This window comes from Styela clava, chromosome 6 (genome assembly GCF_964204865.1).
Source record: "Styela clava chromosome 6, kaStyClav1.hap1.2, whole genome shotgun sequence".
Taxonomy (NCBI): Eukaryota; Metazoa; Chordata; class Ascidiacea; order Stolidobranchia; family Styelidae; genus Styela; species Styela clava.
In genome coordinates, this window is record NC_135255.1 from 13,285,022 (window position 1) to 13,307,466 (window position 22,445).

The window sequence follows — 22,445 nt, forward strand, 5'->3', positions numbered from 1 at the left end:
TGTTTCGTCAAAAAAATAACCGGAAAATTCTTTTGACATATTGTTACATCACTAATTTAACTGAATTGGCTAGTGAAGTTGAATAATAATGTGCTTGGCCCCTTTCAACCCAACTCAACCCAACCCCCTTTCAACCCAACCCAACTCAAATTTCTGAATTGTCAACTGGCTTTCTATTTTTTTTTTGGTCGGGAATATCAGCTAACAAAATGAAGTTGAATAATAATGAATAAATGAAGTTGAATAATAATGTGCTTGGCCCCTTTCAACCCAACTCAACTCAACCCCCTTTCAACCCAACCCAACTCAAATTTCTGAATTGTCAACTGGCTTTCTATTTTTTTTTTGGTCGGGAATATCAGCTAACAAAATGGGCTTCATAGAAAACTAAAAATCAAACGAGTTGGTTATGCATGATAACTAAATATTATTGTAATGGCCTAACAATATAATTCCTGCGGGTGTTTTTTTTGCAACCAGTCTTAACAGTAATACAAAAAATGCTGCCTATAGGCCTATATCAGAAAATTTAGTAATTACCCTTCTGTATCTCAAATTAGGTAACATTTGGTAATCAGTCAATTTGCAGTTATTTGTAGGTTATTTTGTAAATATGAGTTTGAAAAGAAAGCTGACCAATTTAAAGAGATATTTGACTTAATATAGGAAGGAAAATACCACAATGTTTGCTTAATATGTCTGCAAATTGTGTCGGTAACAATCTGAAACGGCATTTTCTCATTATGTCACTTTATCCGTTATGAAGAGTGACAAACGTGAAGAGTGATAAACTTCATGTATTCCACTTATATATAAAATAATATTATCGCGTGCCTCTTGTGCGGAAAGGACATGCTATAAATCTTTGAAAATTCAACACTTTATCGGTATATACGTAATTTTGATAAATAGGGGCATCCTCGACAGGGAAAGACCCCAATCTTTAAGTTCGAGTATTTTTATAGGCTCGAAGTGTGAGACGAACTTTATGTATTCCACTTCGATATACAATAATAAAATAGGACATGCTGATAATCTTTAAAATTTAACCCTTCATAGGAATACGTAATTTTAATAGATACGGTCATCTTCTACAGGGAAAGGCGCAATTTCTAAGTTAGTAATTTTAGGTTCAAGGTGTGTGACAAACTTCATTTATTCTACTTTGATATATAATAATAAAACCGCGTGCCTCGTGCGCGGAGGCCATGCTATTCAACGTTGAGAATTGCAATATTTAACACTTTATCGGCATAGGTAATTTTGGTAAATAGGGGTATCTTCAAACAGGGAAAGATCCCAATTTCTAAGTTCGAGTAGCTCTATAGATTCTAAGTGTGTGACAACTTTATATATTCCAATTTGACATAAAATCGCGTACCTCCTGTGCGGATATTTGACGGCCTTGCATTTCTAAATCTGAACAAAATGTAAGGAAATCCAAGTTTGATAACAAAATGCAGACAAGGTTACTCAAATGTATTTATTAAAAAAAGTAATAATATGCCATTGAAAGTATTTTTGCTTGCAGTGAGTGTCCAAGTGAAAAATGGAATACAGAAACGGGGCAAAGCAGTGACGGAAACATAAATACAAAGACTGAAAAAATAAAACTGCTGAAGATCAAAAAATCTTGGATCTTCTAAACTTCCAAATTTGCAGAAAATGGAATATTCTAGACAAGGATCTTCTCACAAACTGGACAATAATTGAGCATCATTCACAGGAACAAATCGTCTGCACAAAACTTTGGTTCAGGTCGGAAGGAATCATCCAGTTTCTTGACAATATTCTGGTGCAGAATTGATCTTCACAAACACTTTCCACCAATTCGTTAAGGTTACACTTAAACTAAGCAAGTAGTCCTACAATACACCAAGTACTGCATAAAACAAAACAATATTAATTGGCATCTGCAAAGCCCATGAAGGAGCCGAGATGCGAAAATAACAGTTCATGTTTGTTGTAGAACGGAACCTACTGCAGTATTAAACAGTACTTACTGCAAGTTGAGAAGAACGGGTACTGCAGAATATATGAATCGAAGATATAGCTGAAAAAAAATAAGTGGCAAAGATGTGTAGAAAAGATTAATGTTATGTTATGAAAGTTTTTTTTATATTCTGCTCTATCACAATGGAAGAAAAGTTTGATTAGGACAAATACAGGCAACTACCCTGCTGTATCCTAAGGGCGCCCACTTCCGAATACCTTACATTTCTATTCTGATGCAAAATATACTGAATATACAAAAATGTAAAATATTGAGATGCTTAATATAGTAACAAAGATAACCAACCACTCTCACCTTTTTATTGCAAGAAATTAACTTAAGGAGTTTTGGGCAGAAGACATCCTGCATCCATCTGTAACCATGATGAACATCGAATCTTTTCCGGAATAAAATCTTCAGGTTTCGCATATGTTTTCAGAGTGGTGAGATACTGCAGTAACAGAGAAAACGTATATTGGAACACATAAATCGTGACAACATTGTGTAGAATGGAAAGGAAAATAGAAAGAAATAACGAATCAAACAATCCACAATGTCAGTTCTTCTTGCGGTTTCAATACAAGACATGTTGTGTAATTTCCGAAGCAATCAAAACACCTCCAACAGGCAATGCAAGAGTGATTTGAAATATCTGAAGTTACTATAAACTTTATCTGCCTCTCTTAACACAATACTCTATCCTGTTGTTCCTAAACTGTTCTGATGAAGAGACTAAATACACGTCGATATAAATATTTAACCTGAAGTTTTAGATTGGATGTTTCCTAAATATGCATGTTAATATTCGATAATAGGAAGAAAAAAATCCAAGAGCCCTAAGTCTGCTGAAACTATACTGAAATCAAATGAATATGAGTTTCTTATTACTTTATAATAGGACATTCCTAAAATAGTGTGAGAAAGAATTTTGAAAGAAAATTTCTTTATTTTTCTTCAGAATGCAAAATAATAGGAATGTCCATAGAATTCAGACACGACGAAGCCCGGGTTTCAGGGCTATAACATTCAGAAAACGCAATTTACTTCATTAAAATATTGTGAACAAATTGTACAAATTCAAAAACTTGAAGATTCCAGACTTCAAAGTCAAAAATAAAAGAATGACGAAATTCAAGCAAAGGAATAAATTAACAGTTTAAATGATTTGGTTTCTGCAGACGAACTACTTAACTTTTATGCTTTTGTGTCGGTGAATCCATATCCACTCAATGCAAGGATGCTGTAGTAAGAGTGAAGATAACTATCCTAGTGATTAAAAAGTCTTGGTGCACACTAACACAAATAAATTTCTATAACGTTTCGTCTGACATTGAACTTGAAACAATGATGACAGGCTTTCAAATCAAACTGAAATGCTAGTCTTTCAACCAGCAAGATTATTAAAACTTCTGGTTTATCGCTATCAAAACAAAGCAGTTTTACAATCCAACATCCTGACTCTTGATTCATTGAAATAAGAAAGTGCATCTGATTTCAGTACTAGTTTAAGAGAATAAACATTTAACTGTGGCAAATACAAGACACATTCAAAAATCTCATTCTATTCAAGCTGGAAATTTTCTACCTACATCTTATGGACATCTGAAACTAAAACTCCCATAATAGCTAGTTCAAATTTGAACCCATAATCTGAAAGTATGAAAATATGACCCACGAAGAACTCTAAAATGAATGCAATCAGAATAAATTGATTTTACGTACATTTGCAAGAAGCCACATGGTCCCAATTTTTGTACGAAATTATCACTTTACAAATATAACAACTTTCTAATTGCACTCACCTGTTCCCAAGAAACAAAGTTTAAAACATTTTACCAGTTAAGAAAAATTTATATTTACATCAGTCCACAGCTCACGAGAATTCGGTACTGCATCCACAGACCGCCGGGACAGATGTATTGCCTAAAATAGGGATTATTTTCAATAAACATAATTGTCACTTTGTCAATTTCACAAAATCAAAACTTGATACCCGTACCTTTGATATTCTTCCACGAGAGAAAAGTGACGAGACTGATCTAGATCATTTTGTGAAAAAAAAAAAAAATTATTAAGTTCCCTCATGAAACTTTTATAAATCAATTACAAAAAGGATTTAAACATTTAACATCTAAATACTTAGATTTACATACAACTCGTAAGAAAACATGTTGATTACCATAAAACTTGAATAGCAAATATATCAAATATCATTCAAAAAAGATTATTCAAGATTTACTACATTTTCCATATCATCATGTTTTGACACAATGTAGTTGAAGTTATCCTCCACAATATGGAAACGATTGTTGAGTCATCTCCAAAACTGAGAAAATGTCGGCAAGCCCTGGAATATAAAATATATTCTATAAAATTTGGAATATCTGAGTTAATGTTCCCGAAACCTTGATCTAAAATGCTGATGAAAGTACAGTCGAAATTGAAAAACCAAACAAATATTATTTTTCCATTACAAGATAATTTACAAAGACTGTGTATATCAAATACTAATTCTAAATGCCTATGAAGAACGCTAAAGCTAAAATGTTTCTACAATAACATTTCTAAATTTGGTATACCCTAATGGTCCCTTGTTTGATTGGAAAATTGTTGTTAAAGAAACCCTTTTACTTGAATATAAATTCAAAAAATCACCAAATCAAATACAAATATTTATAAACTCATTTAAATAGTCATTGCATACTAGTTGGCGCTCCCGAAGTATGTGAACCAAAATAGCAGACACCGGAACGTAGTACGTGTACTAGGTTAGGGTTAGGCCGTATTTTTATTCCAATTTTTCTTATTTTAATTCTACTACGAGTTCAGGGACTAGGCAAGTGACTCCTATACTATGTACCTGAAATTATGGCCTAGCCCCACACCTGGTACACATACTACGCTCAAGTGTTTGCCATTTTGAATCACATACTTCAGGAGTACCTACTAGTTTACCTTCCAACAAATCACCCTTTATCCACTTACCTTAATAACAGTGGAACATTATACGGCATCAGATCAGTAAGAAAATTATAAGCAGTTGATATGTGTTGCCTTGTATGAAAGCATGATAAGTAGATAGATGCAACCTGAAGTTTATAAAATACTAAAATCAATATCATCATGTAAATACTGTCATTATCAAAAATCGATCGGTCTATGCATTTTTATATTTAATATATTTAGTATCCTAAATGAGTTTATTATCATTAAGCAAAAAAGCAAATTCACAAAAATCTTTATTATTCCGAGAATTAGACATAAACATTTATAAAAAATAAAAAGATATCAATTTTAATAAACAACTGTACACTTACTATTATTATGTATCATGTTAGAATCTAGTAACCTAGAGCAGGGGTTCCCAACCGCCGGTCCGCGCAGCTTTTTTGCCGGTCCGCGAGAAATTTCGTAGTTTGGTTTGTTTTTATGCCCGAAGACGAGGTTGCGTTGGTTTATTACGCAATTTCTCTTCCGCCGTCATATTGCGACATCTTGGCGACGTCTTTCGGGACATCTTATCGCCAGGTAATAACACTTCTCGCTTTTTTCGGCTCCGATTCGTCGCGAATGCGCGCCATCGAATCTCGCAAGAATCAGAAACCTAAAAATCGGCACGCGTGTTTTTCTGTTCTTCATGCTTTGCCCGATTAATATGACTATCCATATAAAACTTTATGCATATTTCTTTGTTTAAACAAAAATACAGTCAAGAACAGTATAATATTCTAGTAAGATATGAACTTGTTGCGACCCTGCAGGTGGTCACGACTCACGAGACATGCAAAAAAGCATGGACCGCAGAGATCCATGTATTTTGAGCAGGCACAGTAGGATTTTGGGCCAAGTTACCGACGACTTTGTCATTTTATTGTAAATTCATTTTGTTTGAGACGTCAAGCAACTGCCGTGGGATTAATATGATAAACTCGAAAAAGAAAAAACCTCGATTAAAATTGTGATTATACTTTACAGTTCAGATTTAAAAAAGTATCACTGTCACAATTTTGGATATCTCTTGATAACGAATACCCATCGCTAAGTAATCGAGCAATCAAACTGTTGTCCGTATTTTCAACCAGTTACTTATGCGTTAAAACATTTTCATCATTAGCTTTAATCAAAACGAAGCAGAGAAATCGGCCACACGCCGCTGCATAGCTACGTGATGCAGAAACTTCTTTGAGGCCTCGTTTACAATCCTATATTTTTCATGTGAGATTTTTTTATGCTGCATTTCATATGCGTAATGAGTGTCCAGCACTGCATTTCATTACGCAAATATATGGTATTATTTTGTTTCACTCATTTCAATTTTGGGCCGTCACATTATTCGATATTTTTTTTTTGTGTGACATGTTTTTGGGTGTGCCTTTTATGTCCAGGAGCATATTGAGTGCCCTACATTGCATTATTTTACGCAAATATGTTACATTTTTTATGTTCCAGTCATTTTAATTTTTTGCCGTTCCGCAAGTACATTCAATTTAATTTTACCGGTCCGCCAGGGTAGAAAGATTTGGAACCACTGACCTAGAGTACATCATCGCCAATAAGTACACATTATATTTCTACCTGATTATGAAATGTGTAGTCAGAAAATCTGGCATCAGAGCTGAGCAATTCATCAATGGCTAAATCTGGAGAACAAGTTGTTATGCATCGACGAATAACTGCAGTAAAATTCTTTAGCCATATTTGACGCGTTTTTACAGTTATTGTTGTTGGTTCGACTAGTTTTGAGGCAAGATGCTGACGATATAGAAGATATCTGTAAAAAAAATTTGATATAAAAAATGGAATCGGGATATTTTTTATTCTAAATGAGAGATGCTTTGACCATTTATGTAGTAGTAGTACTTACATATTTATCCTGGAGGAGAGAAAAGAATAGGAATGAACGCTTAGCACAACGCCACTGGATATCATCAAGATGTCAAAGGTGACGTGACAATTGAAATTTTAAGAAGTCGCTTAGACAATTTTTAATTCAGATTCTCAGGCATGGCTGGAAACATTATCTAGCAATGGATTAGTTTTTTCGTGGTGTCTCCGAATCTTGGGTACAAATTAAACAACTGAATGATCATTTTGTCTTCCTAAAAGTTTTAATTCAGTTACAAAGATCAAAAATGAGTCCTGAGAAGAGAACTAAAATTAGCTATCAATATTTTTGAATTTTACAATGATGGTATCAAGAAGTATCCAAATAAGTATTTCGAGGAAAATGAATTATTTGAATATACTTTTATTTTTATTATTAAAAAAATTTGCGAATCTGATTATAAAGTCCCACCTTAGCCATATTTGTCTTCTATCATTTTCATCACCCACATCCACAATTGCCTTTTCATAATAATCCAGTATAACGTTGACAGATTCGCTGGATAAATCGAGAATTACACTGAAAAGAACATGATACACCATAAAGCATTGTTCAAAAATGAATAGAATCCAAATAAGAATTCTATTACGATTTCCGTAATCACAAACATTGATTGAGTGGCACATCAGGATATTTCTGGATCTACAGGGTGTCCATAAAGTCCCTTTATGATTTCAATTTTGTTACGAAGTCAGTTCTGAATATATCTCAACCAGGTTTGTTGTTTTTCAATCAGTGAATTCAAAAGTATTTTTACTTCATCGATCTCGATAAGTATGTTGATAAGTATTTGTTTGTTTGTTTGTCTGTCAGACACTTTTGTATGTTACGCGATATCTCACGAAAGCAAGGTTGAATCTACTCCAAATTTTGCATGTGCATTCAATATAAATATTGAATCAGAAGCCTATTGCTTTTGGATGAATTATGTCGTATAATTAGCGAGTTATTAATTATTTAGTGATGGAACATGCAGTGTCGCTATTTAGTCAGAGCAAGGAATCGAAACCGCAGATCGATAAGTCGATGGTCTCCGATCGCTAGCTAGTTTAATACATCTGTAAGGGCCGAAACAATTTATGACATCGATAAATACCATTTGCAATATTAAAAAAATTAAGACACCATATATATCTTAACACTCATAATTTCAACAGCCTTGATCTATTTCACTTACATGTAAATCATCCATAAATATGCTTTGTTCTTCCCAACAATTTTCCAACTAATTTCCGGTAAAAGAGAAAGATGTTTGTCAGTCAATGAATCCGATAATCTCAATAAATAGTGAAATAATTTCTTCAATTCTGATAAATTAATCACATCTATATCTAAAAAAGAAACCAAAATGAAACAAAAATTGAAGACCGAATTTTATTGTTTGAATCATGTTCTCATAGATGCAGGGTAGGCAATGCCAAAGCCTGGTTAATTATATCAGAATCAAAAATTGGTAGTTAGGTGTAGTACTCACTCCTATTGAGGGTAAATACCACTCATTACATCATGTAATTGTAATCCAGCTCTTTAGGAATATTTTATGCTCAGTATCTACTAGATGGTACTCATTTCATTTCATATTTGCAATTTCCTCACTCAGCTTTTTGCAATTTAGTTGTTGCCTAAAACTTGATTCAAAAATCAGTCTCTTTCACTTCTAAGTGAGTGACAATGAACAACGTATAATATAGGTATGAACTCCTTCGCTCTTAGTTTCATCAATATCATTTAGTATGTTTATTGATTGATAGATCAGGAATTGGACCTAATATAACAATTATATTGCACACGATGAATCTTAATTCGATGAAAACTACAAAACTTTTACCTATTTTTAAATAAGCTGAAGCACAAGTTTCAAAATACAGAAGTGCAGCATCAATGTCCGATGATTCTTGATTCAATTGAAACAAAGCTGCTTCATAACATAGTTTTGCATCAGATGGATTTTCTGTCACAGCTTCTTCAAAGACCTTTAAAAAAGTAATATTAAATAGATAAGATCTTCTTGCCTGTTTGTTTATCCATGACTGTTATAATATCCCATTAAAAACATTCATCAATAAATATGTAGTCACAAATAAATAATATTACAATGCAAACCTTAAGGATTATTTTGTCATGATTAGAATATTCAATTTGAAAACTTTCATGTAGTCAAAATCATATTACATTACTATTACGTATCTAATATATTAAATTTCCTGATTTGAATACTATCACAAGAAAAATATTTTCTTTTCTTATAGTTTGATAATTCAGTCAGTGCCCTGTTTTTATGGTTCAGTTGTAGTTACAAAAAAAACAGGATAAATAACTACTTTCAAGTCGAAAAATATTATTTCAAACACACCGACGATTGTTTTTGATCCTTCATTATTTCCTCGCACGAAAAGGTCAAAACTTCTATTCACAAGTCACAACAATACCAAAAGTGCAGAAATTTCATAGCAAAATAGCATGGGAAACAAGTTTTTTGTAATTTCCCATGACAACCCAAAACATTCCACAACAATTTTCATACACTTTCCCAAGACAATTCAAAACACTCAACAAAAATAGCATTTTTAGTCGTTGGAATTTGGTGGTTGAAAACAAAACAGAATCTAAAAAAGAATGCATCATCCCAATATAAATACTTGCTACAGTACGTTGCTTAATGTAGTAGGTTAGAAAGCATAGATGTATTTGCCTCTGTTTATATATTACAGATTGTAAGATGTAAGTGGAATTGCAAGTGGATTAATCGAAGCCATATACGTATGCATTCAATTCACTATAAACCAGCTGTATTGACTGCATTTGAGTTATAATGCTAATGTTAGCTTCAAACAGGCATTAAATATGAGTAAGAATATACTATATTGTATGTTTTTGAGCATTCAATTGCTCGTCAATCAAGTATATTGCAATCAAAGAATTTGCATGCAAATTGAAAATGTCAATGCAGAAGAAACATACCCAATTCCACCACAACAAAGCTCAAAGGGTGTTCCGGGCAAACGTGGACCTCCTGGTGAAATTGGCCCGAAAGGGCCACAGGGGCCAAGAGGCCCAAAAGGAATTGTTGATTATGAAAGAATTAATGCAGCAATAGCATCAGGTAATTCAAATTAATATTTATTTGCTATTGGCCGTAAGCATCAGTGACGCTTGTACAAAGCCTTGTTTGAAGTGGAAAATCTTGCAAAAATTACAGATTTCCGTATATGAGAATATATTGAAGTTTACTTCTTTTTGTATATATATATATGGTTTACACAAACTTAAAAATGAGGTTTTGGCAGAACATCCAAGTATGTTGTGTTGCAAACTTTATTCACTCATTCATTGAAAAATTGAAAAAAATAGTGTATCACTAATTTCGATGTTTTTAAAAAAATTAGTTTGTTTGATTTGTACTATTAGTTCAGCGACCCATTTATATATAACTTATTGCAGCGATAAATGATCTGCGGACAGAAACGCAAGAGAAGATGAATAAAACCATGAATGATCTTCAGCAGAGGATGGGTAGCTTATAGTTAAAAAAACTATCAATTATGTAAAACTGTTTTGTTAACATTACATGATGAATTTTTTGTCACAGAGTTCTCAAACATAAAATGAAATGCAAACTGGAAACACGAATAAGATTTGAATCTAGAATTCCCAACAAACAGAACAAAATGTAATTTTCATTTTCTTAATAAAATAGTCAACTGTGATGATTCAGAATCGAGAATTTCCAACATGAATATAAATTATTTTCAATCCGAGATAACTAAATTTTTCATTTTCTAAATATAATAGTCAACTGCGAAGTCTTTTACAAAAATAAATGTTATCGGATGGAAATTCGCAAATTCGAAATTGATTTTGACCAAGCAACACAAGCCTGTAGAGATATTGGTATGAATATTGGATACATTGAAGATGAAACACATTACCAAAAAATAGCAGAGTTAGTCAGATCAAAATCAACATCATCTGGGACAGGATACTGGACAGGACTATTGTACATAAACTCAGTGAGTATTTAAATATGATTCATAACGAATATGGTGAACCAGCAATTTTTTATCATTTCTATCACATTAAACTATCATTGACTTATCTCGGATTAGGCTTAGAGCATAGTGACAAACGTTAGGAATATGCTTGCCACAACACCTCTGATTACCCTGCGTGGGTTGGATGGTCCGATCCTGTGTGGGATAACTATGTACCAGATAATTGCTGGATTCCTCGCTTCCATAGGGTGGTTCCCATAACCACTGTCCACTGGTCAGTTACAGCTTCCTTCACCGTCAAGTTCATGCATCAGAAAACTGGCTAACTAATCCCATACCCAACATGACTGGTACCCGTACAAGAGGTTGCGGTTCCCCATATCAATATTAAGTCGCCTTATCGCCTCACCCTTGATACATATGTAACTCCTATTCTATCTATTTCAGCAACTTGTGACACTTTCTGGAAATTCATCACCGTTCACTAAATGGTATCCGGGTGCACCCAGAAGTGGTGAGCAATACAAAAATGTGTACATTTATGTCATGAAAGGTACAGGAAATGTATACCAGGGCATGTATAACCACATTCCAACAGCCACACTACCTGGAGTGTTATGTCAAATCATGAATACTTAAGATCATATTAACAAGCATTGTCTACAGATTTCTTATTTGTTAACTTCTCCGATCACACAATACTACAATGCTAGTTATATTGTCAATATTCAAATAACGTAAATCGTATTGTGCACCTGATTACAGAATTCCTTTTTTTATTATTTTTTCATGATTTGATTATTATCTTGCTTAATATCAATCACATATCAAGTGAATATGGTCAAAATTAATATTGTGATTTTTTGGTACTGGCAACAAATATATAAATAATACAAAATTAAAAAAGTATGGTCGAAATAAAAGATAGAGATGAGAGAAGCATATTTGATTTGTAAAGTACGGTAGTAGTTTTGCGAAAAACATCAAATTTTCATTTCACGACAGTCAAAGGATTAATTGACTAATTAATGGATTAATTCCAATAATATACCTGTGTGGCAGATAAGCTGTCGCCCTTCTTCACCAAAACATCTGCCCATATTATAGAAATACCAGTCACTCCCTTTTTGATCTGGGTTATCGTTTCCTCATTTATTGACAGTTTTTGTATCGCATTAGTCATAGTTTTACACAAAAACCTGTAAAACCAAGAGGAAATTTTTTTCTCCAATGAAAATGATGTTATAAATATAACTTTGCCATTGACAAGATGTTTGTATAACCTCATTTGTATTTTTCTATTTTTTCCAACAAAAATGGAAATGAGATAGACAAGAAGAAATGGAAAACTCATTCAAACTTTTCCTCTTATTTCTAGAATCTTATTATTTTCAGGAACAAATTATTAAAGTTACAGAATCTCTGACATTACATTTTGATGAATATGGAATAAAAATTTACATTTAGTTTTGAATTTGCGATAATCTTTAGAATAGAAAGACATAAATCAGAATGATATGTTTTACTTTTTAATGTATATATACTATGTAAATAAAATCATTCAGTTAATCAGTTGTTTTATTCGTCGATATTGGGCTGATTGGCCATTGTGAAGAAACCAAATACAACGAAAATCACATCATAGGGGAAATGCAACATAGAATTCAATGAGAGAAATGAACGGGTTGTAAAGTACTGGTTAGGATGACAATCAATAGAAGTAAAAAAGAGAATTCACAATTCTTACTTGCAACTATTAGCAGCAGTGTCCCATTTTTGCTGAGATATTTCCAATCGCAATCTTTCCCGAAGTAACTGTAGAGCTGATAATGGATCTTCAGTTGATGAAGAATCCTTGATAGCAACTGAATCAAACATATAGTAAAATTAAGAATAACTTTGAAAAATCAGAAAATACAAACGACAGAACTGCCCAAATGAGCGAAGCCATTGAAGAAATCATATATTTCAAATTTATTAAAAAATTAGTTGTGAACGATTATTCACAATATTTAATTACAGCAATGAGATGATGCCTAATTTAGGTCGTAATTGTAATTATATCATTTAATACCCTACAGACAGAACAGAAGATATACGGCCTATTTAACTCATGATGACGTCACAAATATAAAAAAAAAACTAGTAAAAACAATGTTTATGCTATTCCTAATATTTTCAAATTTTATATGTGTAAATTTTTTCATCTTATCAATCGAAAAAATTCAAAAATAATTTCATGATGTATTTGGAATGATAAATTATTTAATTTGGCCACCCCTGACCCGTACCATTATCTGAGTGAACAGGTCATAAAGCGTTGAGAATCACCCCTAATGGGCATATTCGATAGTCCATTAGGCTACTCACCGTCAAGGTCAGCATGCAGGTTAGAATAGAAACTTTCGTCAAGTTTATTCCTCGAATTAAAGTCAAGCTGAACGTCTAATCCTGGATAAACTTTGATCCCGAGATAATTTCGAGCATTGCATGCAGAGCTAAAAAGTGACAAATAAATGATATGTATTTCTGCTCAATATAGAAATTTGACTCACTCACAAATTCAAAGTAATTATGAGAATAACGGATTCAGGTATTTATTTTCAATGAGAAAACAAGGACAAGGGAGTGCTGCTTTGAGAGCAATATGATAGAATGTTTCATATTTGATAGGATATTGTGGAGAAGAAAACAATAAAACAGCCCAATAACCACATTACACACCATAACATATCCTATTATTCCATTGCTAGTCTACATTAGGTATGGGGAAAAGGTAACCAATTGATTATTTGAAATAGATAATGTGGATAAAACTTGGCATTTTTAGACGCTCACTCGCACCTTACGCTGCCTACAACACCCTGTACAGGTAGCAACTGAGAACTCACTCAAACCCAATCAAAATTTATGAAGCTACTGCTATTCGAACAACCACGGATCTTCCCAGTTAGGCATTGCCTACACATCTTTATAATACCTTGGGTGAGGTAGGACTTATGAGATATTAACCCAAAATGAATAATAATATTAAAGTACCAAACCAGAAAACCCTTCTTATCACTTTTTGTTACATTACCTTATATTTGGAAAAAAGCATCGTGGAAGATTATTGAAATGCACGACGTTTAAATACGCCAACCAAAGATGATTAAGATCAGTTGACGTCAAACATCTATTCGAAGAAGATGTAGAAAGGGAGGAAACTTCTGACATTGTGGAGAGAATTCTTTCACTGTTACCTGTAGAAATGTTTTCAAATGTTAGAGGGACAAAAGTCGTAAATAAGGTCAGTCTAGATAAGGGTTATTCAAAATGAACCTTCCGCTCCACTAGGGGACCACAGAGAGTTTCCCTCTGGACAAAAAGCACTTTCACTAGGTTTCATTCACGATGACGATGACAGATCTAGATTAACATTCCAAGTTATCGAGTAAAATCTTGTCTGTTATTATGCAGAGAATTTGAAAATTTAAAAAAAAAAAAATAATTTCTTTTGAAATATTTTGCTCTCGGTCACAAATTATACATATGGATAGCTATACTACTTCTCATTGTTGTTATTCTTGTTGACGTTATTTGGAAAAAATGGCCAGTACTGCCTGATTTCTCATATTAGTACTTAGATAGAAAAAGTTGCAAATTTGCTATTGCTTTTATTTTATTTCTCAAATTTTTCCATGAGACCAATATAATTACGAAAAACTTTTAGGGCTTTAATTAAAGGGGACACTTTTTTATTTCATCACACTGGTCTTTTTTGTCATAATTGGTGCTCTGAGGTCTTAAAATCCTGGTACCGATACCGTAACCTTTGATGCACAGAGGGTCATATAGAAATGGTTATCTGGCCTGATTGGTTCAACAGTTATTTTTAATATATATCTCAACATTGGAGCATTAATAAACATCGTTAGTCAAATGAACTTAACTTATTGAGACAATGTAACTATTTATTACAAAATTCGAATGATAAGAAATATACTTGAAAATGATTAATTTGATCAAAAAAATAATTCTTACTTTCAACAATGGTAAAATCTTTAAAAATTTGGCGATTATAATAATTGAAGTTGAGTTCGTTGCAACACTGTTTGCAAAAGCTATCTTGAAGTAACATCTGGTGATAAACCATTTACAGAGATCCCACCTTATAAAGAGAAAGAATATTGATAACAAACAACAATAAAATTTACGAAAAAGTCCCAGAGTCAAAAACAAAGCAACAAAAACTGAAAAATTTAGAAATCACCTTCAACATTTTTCAGCAAGTTTAAGAGGAGTTGGTCGTATAGAAATTCCCTTTTTACGTTTAAATGTCATGACAAAAGCTGTAAAGCAAGAAGTCAAACAAACTTGTGGCATTAAGGAGTTAGAGGGGTAGCAAACCAACTCCTGGCTAACTAGAATGCTTTTTGTTTAAATGGGTTCATGCTGTTCCCCTACCTTGCCTGTGACCCTGAAGGCGCCCAGAGATCTTGCTTGGGCCCGACGTTATTCTGTATTTTTATCAATGATTTCCCCCACAGCTTCACACTATTTTCAAAATTGTTCGCTGATGACACAAACCTTCATGATATCGACGACAAGTCTCCGGATGTGCTTGAGTCCAGAGTGAACACTAAAATACAAAAAAGTAGCAAATTGATAAAACTTAACAAACTAACATTGAATGTTGAAAAATCAAAAACTATGCTATTGCGGTAGATGCTGTATCGGCTTAGGTGTTTCACTTCAATTTCAACTTTGTGCATGGTTTATTTTGTCTTGTTTCAGTCTCATTTGCAATATGGATTTGTAGCTTGGGGATCAGCTAAGAAAACCATTCTACGTCGAATCGAGATAATTCAAAACAGCGCTATGCGTGCTGTACTCTTTGCTGAGCCAATGTCAAAATTAAACCTCCACTGCCATAAGATGCAACTAATCAAAATGGCAGATATTTATAAAAGCGAGGTATTAGAACTCATGCACCAGCACCATAAAACTGCCTACTGTATTTTGTCAAACAAACCAGTTGCCAGTGTACACTCTTGTGCAATTCGGTCCGCTGCCAATAGCCCATCCATACTACAGTACTATGTGCCTCGCTATTCCTGTATTCCACCAATCAGCCAATTGTTATAGATATAATATATGGAATGAGTGTTATCTTTATTTGTACATGTTTTTTTATAATATGCTATCACCATCACCATAATAATTCTCATCAACACTGTGGTTTACTTTGTTTCCAGTATTATTTGCTCCCACCTGACAGAGAAAAATAACTCCAGTATGACTTTTTCCCACAAGTATTTTACCTCAATATCCTCAAGATTCCTTAATAGGCTATTCATCATCATTATATAAATTTGCATAAATGTTGTACTTTTACCCAAATAGTATGTGCACCTTGCAAGAGTCATAGCACAAAATAACTTTATAGCTTATGAACTTTTCCAATACTTGGATAAAGGCAAACTTCATTTAATATTCTGTTACCTTTAATACTGTAATAGTCAATGTTCCATAACAGGCTAATCATCATTGTATTATTATATTCAATATACGTTGTTTAATAATTTTCCATTATTATGTGTTCCTAGCATTGACATTCTTCTGCATAAAATCCAAATTATGTATTTCTAGTTCCACTGTTGTTGCGGGGAATCTCCATGTGTTCGTAGTTGGCGTGGCGGTGTGGCTCATTGTGCTCAAAGTGACTATGAACTTAGCGACTTATACTCGCTTTGATCGTGCTAAGCGTTAGGAATACGCTCGCCCCCGCATCTCTGATTACTCTGCATGGGTTCGCAGGTTCGAATCCCATGCGGGATAGTTATGTGCGGGAGGATTGCTGGACTCCTCGCCGTCGTAGGGTAGTTCACGTAACCGCTGGCCGGTTACGGCTTCCTCTACCATCAAGTCCATGCTTCCGAAACAAATAACTAACTAATCCCATACCCGACATGGACTGGTAACCGGACGAGATGCCGTGGTTCGCCATATGAATATGCCGTCTTGTCGGCTTTCCTCTCCCCCGGGATAAATATATAAATCCTATCGTGCTTCTTCCCATCCACACGCTTTGGTCCAAACCCAGGTTCGCGGGCCACATGTGGCCCACCGCTCCATTATCTGTGGCCCGCGTCGCATTTGCGCCAACGTAGACAAAAAATCGTATTTGGTGTTGTTTCGTCAAAATAATAATAACCGGAAAAATCTCAACCTATCAAACTCATATTTACAAAATAACCTACAAATAACTGCAAATTGACTGATTACCGAATTTTACCTAATTTGAGATACAGAAGGGTAATTACTAAATTTTCTGATATATAGGCAGCATTTTTTGTATTACTGTTAAGACTTGCGCTTATTATTTGGTTTCTGCGAAACTAACTACTTATCCTTCTTCTATGTTTTTGTGCCGGTGGATCCGTATGCATATATTGCAAGGATGCTGTAGCAAGAGTAGAGATAACAATCCTAAGTGATTCAAGAGTCTTGCTGCACACTAACACAAATATATTTCTGTAACGTTTCGTCTGACCAAGGTCAGACTTCGAGAGGTCAAGGTCAGACTTCGACAAGTCTGACCTTGGTCAGACGAAACGTTACAGAAATATATTTGTGTTAGTGTGCAGCAAGACTCTTGAATCACTTAGGACTGTTAAGACTGGTTGCAAAAAAAAACACCCGCAGGAATTATATTGTTAGGCCATTACAATAATGTTTAGTTATCATGCATAATCAACTCATTTGATTTTTAGTTTTCTATGAAGCCTATTTTGCTAGCAGATATTCACGACCAAAAAAAATAGAAAGCCAGTTGACAATTTAGACTAGCCAAGCACATTATTATTCAACTTCACTAGCCATAACACTAGTCAATCCAGTTAAATTAGTGATGTAACAATATGTCAAAAGATTTTTCTCATTATGTCTCTTTATCCGTTATGAAGAGTTCGAAATATTATACTGAATGTAGATATAGTAAGATTTTTGCACGTTTTAGTGAGTTTTTTGGTGGTTGTTGCATGTTTCAGCTTGATAAATGACAAATAATGATCAATGTGATTTGAACAATAAAAGCGTTTGTTTTGTACTGTTCAACTATTCTTGGCACTACTGTGACCCGCGAACATTACAAAAATATTAGTGTGGCCCGCGAGGCTGACAACTTTGGACCACCCTGTAGGCATCGATGTAATATATTGTGTATAATTTTGATGAATAGGGGTATCTTCAACAGGGGAGTACCCCAATTTATAAGTTTAAGTAGTTTTAGGCTCAAGGTGCGTGACAAACTTTATGTATTCCACTTTGATATAAAATAATAATATCACGTGCCTCTTGTGCGGAAAGGACATGCTATTAATCTTTGAAAATTCAACACTTTATCGGTATACGTAATTTTGATAAATAGGGGCATCCTTGACAGGGAAGACCCCAATCTTTAGATTCGAGTATTTTTATAGGCTCAAAGTGTGTGACAAACTTTATTTATTCCACTTCGATATAGAATAATAAAATAGGACATGCTATTATTCTTAAAAATTTAACCTTTTTATAGGTATACGTAATTTTGATAAATACGGTCATCTTCTACAGGGAAAGGCGCAATTTCTAAGTTATAATTTTAGGTTCAAGGTGTGTGACAAACTTTACTTAATCTACTTTGATATAAAATAATAAAAACGCGTGCCTCTTGCGCGGAGACCATGCTATTAATCTTTGAAAGTTGCAATATTTAACACCTTATCGGCATAGGTAATTTTGATTAATAGGGGTATCTTCAAACAGGGAAAGATCCCAATTTCTAAGTTCGAGTAGCTCTATAGGTTCTAAGTGTGTGACAACTTTATATATTCCGATTTGACATAAAATCGCGTACCTCCTGTGCGGATACCGGTTTCATGTCATATTACCATTTTCAATGAGTTGCATTTACTTTTAAAAATCAGTTGAATAAAACAAATCAGCCGGTTCCGCGTTCATTATTTTGTTTCAGTTAGTATTGTATTATCTACCACTAGAGATTCTTGTATCGATACCCAACACCACTAAAATTTATGAGAATGTGATAGATACTTAGTTTATACGCGTAGAACGGCGACGCTACATTTTGTGAACTGGTGAAACTGTCGTCGATTGTGTCGTGCAGTCCTATTCCCTAACTAAAGTGGAGCCCCAGTTTGAAGAGCCCTGTTCTAGACATTGACAGGGATAAACAAAGAGAAGGATATGGATAAATATCAAAACCTTATATCGACATAAAAACTGTTCTTTGACGGCCTTGTATTTCTAAATCTGGACAAAATGTAAGGAAATCCAAGTTTGATAACAAAATGCAGACAAAGTTACGCAAATGTATTTATTAAAAAAAGTAATAATATGCCATCAAAAGCATTTTTGATTGCAGTGAGTGTCCAAGTGAAAAATGAAATACAGAAACAGGGCAAAGCAGTGACGGAAACATAAATACAAAGACTGAAAAAATAAAAACTGCTGAAGATCAAAAAAAATGTTGGATCTTCTAAACTTCCAAATTTGCAGAAAATGAGATATTCTAGACAAGAATATTCTCACGAACTCGACAATAATTGAGCATCATTCACAGGAACAAATCGTCTGCACAAAACTTTGGTTTAGGTCGGAAGGAATCATCCAGTTTCTTGACAATATTCTGGTGCAGAATTGATCTTCACAAACACTTTCCATCAATTCGTTAAGGTTACACTTAAACTAAGCAAGTAGTCCTACAATACACCAAGTACTGCATAAAACAAAACAATATTAATTGGCATCTGCAAAGCCCATGAAGGAGCCGAGATGCGAAAATAACAGTTCATGTTTGTTGTAGAACGGGACCTACTGCAGTATTAAACAGTACTTACTGCAAGTTGAGAAGAACGGGTACTGCAGAATATTTGAATCGAAAATATAGCTGAAAAAAAATAAGTGGCAAAGATGTGTAGAAAAGATTAATGTTATGAGAGTTTTTTTTATATTCTGCTCTATCGAAATGGAAGAAAAGTTTGATTAGAACAAATACAGGCAACCACCCTGCTATATTCTAAGGGCGCCCACTTCCAAATACCCTACACTTCTATTTTCTGATGCAAAATATACTGTATATATACAAAAATGTAAAATATTGAGATGCTTAATATAGTAACAAAGATAACCAACCACTCTCACCTTTTTATTGCAAGAAATTAACTTGAGGAGTTTTGGGCAGAAGACATCCTGCATCCATCTGTAACCATGATGAACATCGAATCTTTTCCGGAATAAAATCTTCAGGTTTCGCATATGTTTTCAGAGTGGTGAGATACTGCAGTAACAGAGAAAACGTATATTAAAACAAATAAATCGTAACAACATTGTGTAAAATGGAAAGGAAAATAGAAAGAAGATTAACGAATCAAACAATCCACAATGTCAGTTCTTCTTGCGGTTTCAATACAAGACATGTTGAGTAATTTCCGAAGCAATCAAAACACCTCCAACAGGCAATGCAAGAGTGATTTCAAATATCTGAAGTTACTATAAACTTTATCTGCCTCTCTTAACACAATACTCTATCCTGTTGTTACTAAACTGTTCTGATGAAGAGACTAAATACAAGTCGATATGAATATTTAACCTGAAGTTTTAGACTGGATGTTTCCTAAATATGCATGTTAATATTCGATAATAGGAAGAAAAAAATCCAGGAGCCCTAAGTCTGCTGAAACTATACTGAAATCAAATGAATATGAGTTTCTTATTACTTTATAATAGGACATTCCTAAAATAGTGTGAGAAAGAATTTTGAAAGAAAATTTCTTTATTTTTCTTCAGAATGCAAAATAATAGGAATGTCCATAGAATTCAGACACGACGAAGCTCGGGTTTCAGGGCTATAACATGCAGAAAACGCAATTTACTTCATTAAAATATTGTGAACAAATTGTACAAATTCAAAAACTTGAAGATTCCAGACTTCAAAGTCAAAACTAAAAGAATGACGAAATTCAAGCAAAGGACTAAATTAACAGTTTAAATGATGCTATTTAAATGATTTGGTTTCTGCAGAATAACTACTTGACTTTTATGCTTTTGTGTCGGTGAATCCATATGCACTCAATGCAAGGATGCTGTAGTAAGAGTGGAGATAACTATCCTAGTGATTCAAAAGTCTTGATGCACACTAACACAAATATATTTCTATAACGTTTCATCTGACATTGAACTTGAAACAATGAAGACAGGCTTTCAAATCAAACTGAAATGCTAGTCTTTCAACGAGCAAGATTATTAAAACTTCTGGTGTATCACTAGCAAAATAAAGCAGTTTTACAATCCAACATCCTGACTCTTAATTCATTGAAATAAAAAATTGCATCTGATTTCAGTACTAGTTTAAGAGAATAAACATTTAACTGTGGCAAATACAAGGCATATTCAAAAATCTCATTCTATTCAAGCTGGAAATTTTCTACCTGCATCTTAAGGACATCAACTCCCATAATAGCTAATTCATCTGAAAGTATGAAATTATCACTTTACAAATATAACAACTTTCTAATTGCACTCACCTGTTGCCCAGGAAACAAAGTTTAAAACATTTTACCAGTTAAGAAAAATTTATATTTACATCAGTCCACAGCTCACGAGAATACGGTACTGCATCCACAGACCGCCGGGACAGATGTATTGCCTAAAATAGGGATTATTTTCAATAAACATAATCGTCACTTTGTCAATTTCACAAAATCAAAACTTGATACCCGTACCTTTGATATTCTTCCACGAGAGAAAAGTGACGAGACTGATCTAGTGAATTTTGTGAAAAAAAAAAAAAAATTATTAAGTTCCCTCATGAAACTTTTATAAATCAATTACAAAAAGGATTTAAACATTTAACATCTAAATACTTAGATTTACATACAACTCGTAAGAAAACATGTTGATTACCATAAAACTTGAATAGAAAATAAATCAAATATTATTCAAAAAAGATTATTCAAGATTTACTACATTTTCCATATCATCATGTTTTGACAAAATGTAGTTGAAGTTATCCTCCATAATATGGAAACGATTGTTGAGTCATCTCCAAAACTGAGAAAATGTCGGCAAGCCTTGGAATATAAAATATATTCCATAAAATTTGGAATATCCGAGTTAATGTTCCCGAAACCTTGATCTAAAATGCTGATGAAAGTACAGTCAAAATTGAAAAACCAAACAAATATTATTTTTCCATTACAAGATAATTTACAAAGACTGTGTATATCAAATACTAATTCTAAATGCCTATGAAGAACGCTAAAGCTGAAATGTTTCTACAATTACATTTCCAAATTTGGTATACCCTAATGGTCCCTTGTTTGATAGAGAAAATATTGTCAAAGAAACCCTTTTACTTGAATATAAATTCAAAAAATCACCAAATCAAATACAAATATTTATAAACTTATTCAAATAGATGTTGCATACTAGTTGGCGCTCCCGAAGTATGTGAACCAAAATAGCAGACACCGGAACGTAGTACGTGTACTAGGTTAGGCCATATTTTTATGCCAATTTTCCTTATTTTAGT

At 33.5% G+C, this 22,445-nt stretch overlaps 2 protein-coding genes and 1 long non-coding RNA gene across 4 annotated transcripts; 1 reads left to right on the forward strand and 2 right to left on the reverse strand.

The window, feature by feature from the left end:
* Positions 1 to 1,464: 1,464 nt before the first annotated feature.
* On the reverse strand, positions 1,465 to 21,937 carry LOC144424545 (uncharacterized). Of its 2 annotated transcripts, XR_013476748.1 has the most exons (3): positions 21,439 to 21,937; positions 2,309 to 3,795; positions 1,465 to 2,053 (listed from the first exon to the last, which is right to left on the reverse strand). It is a non-coding gene; the product is annotated as an uncharacterized LOC144424545 (long non-coding RNA). The 2 variants fall into 2 exon arrangements; XR_013476747.1 differs by having other exon boundaries at positions 1,465 to 3,795.
* Positions 3,951 to 16,997, reverse strand: LOC144424404 (zinc finger C3H1 domain-containing protein-like). Its single transcript, XM_078113733.1, has 14 exons — positions 16,355 to 16,997; positions 15,317 to 15,491; positions 14,894 to 15,020; positions 13,950 to 14,112; positions 13,241 to 13,368; positions 12,618 to 12,735; positions 11,922 to 12,069; positions 8,707 to 8,851; positions 8,056 to 8,209; positions 7,290 to 7,397; positions 6,569 to 6,764; positions 4,979 to 5,082; positions 4,236 to 4,340; positions 3,951 to 4,032 (listed from the first exon to the last, which is right to left on the reverse strand). Exons 3-14 carry the CDS (start codon positions 15,003 to 15,005, stop codon positions 3,951 to 3,953), a joined length of 1,563 nt encoding a protein of 520 aa, XP_077969859.1. The 5' UTR covers positions 15,006 to 15,020; positions 15,317 to 15,491; positions 16,355 to 16,997.
* On the forward strand, positions 8,883 to 12,439 carry LOC144424529 (uncharacterized). The gene is made up of 4 exons (XM_078113911.1): positions 8,883 to 9,981; positions 10,320 to 10,391; positions 10,671 to 10,888; positions 11,318 to 12,439. Exons 1-4 carry the CDS (start codon positions 9,723 to 9,725, stop codon positions 11,507 to 11,509), a joined length of 741 nt encoding a protein of 246 aa, XP_077970037.1. The 5' UTR covers positions 8,883 to 9,722; the 3' UTR covers positions 11,510 to 12,439.
* Positions 21,938 to 22,445: the final 508 nt, after the last annotated feature.

Bases quoted from the DNA above. Each gene is read 5' to 3' on its own strand.
- LOC144424404 (XM_078113733.1), bottom strand. From the start codon at position 15,005: ATGGTTTATCACCAGATGTTACTTCAAGATAGCTTTTGCAAACAGTGT. The intron at 12,736-13,240 runs GTGAGTAGCCTA...TGTTTGATTCAG, and splicing joins CCTGCATGCTGACCTTGACG to TTGCTATCAAGGATTCTTCA. The intron at 8,852-11,921 runs GTATATTATTGG...ACTTTTTTAAAG, and splicing joins ACAGCTTATCTGCCACACAG to GTCTTTGAAGAAGCTGTGAC.
- LOC144424529 (XM_078113911.1), top strand. From the start codon at position 9,723: ATGAGTAAGAATATACTATATTGTATGTTTTTGAGCATTCAATTGCTC. The intron at 9,982-10,319 runs GTAATTCAAATT...AACTTATTGCAG, and splicing joins TAATGCAGCAATAGCATCAG to CGATAAATGATCTGCGGACA. The intron at 10,392-10,670 runs GTAGCTTATAGT...TAAATATAATAG, and splicing joins TGATCTTCAGCAGAGGATGG to TCAACTGCGAAGTCTTTTAC.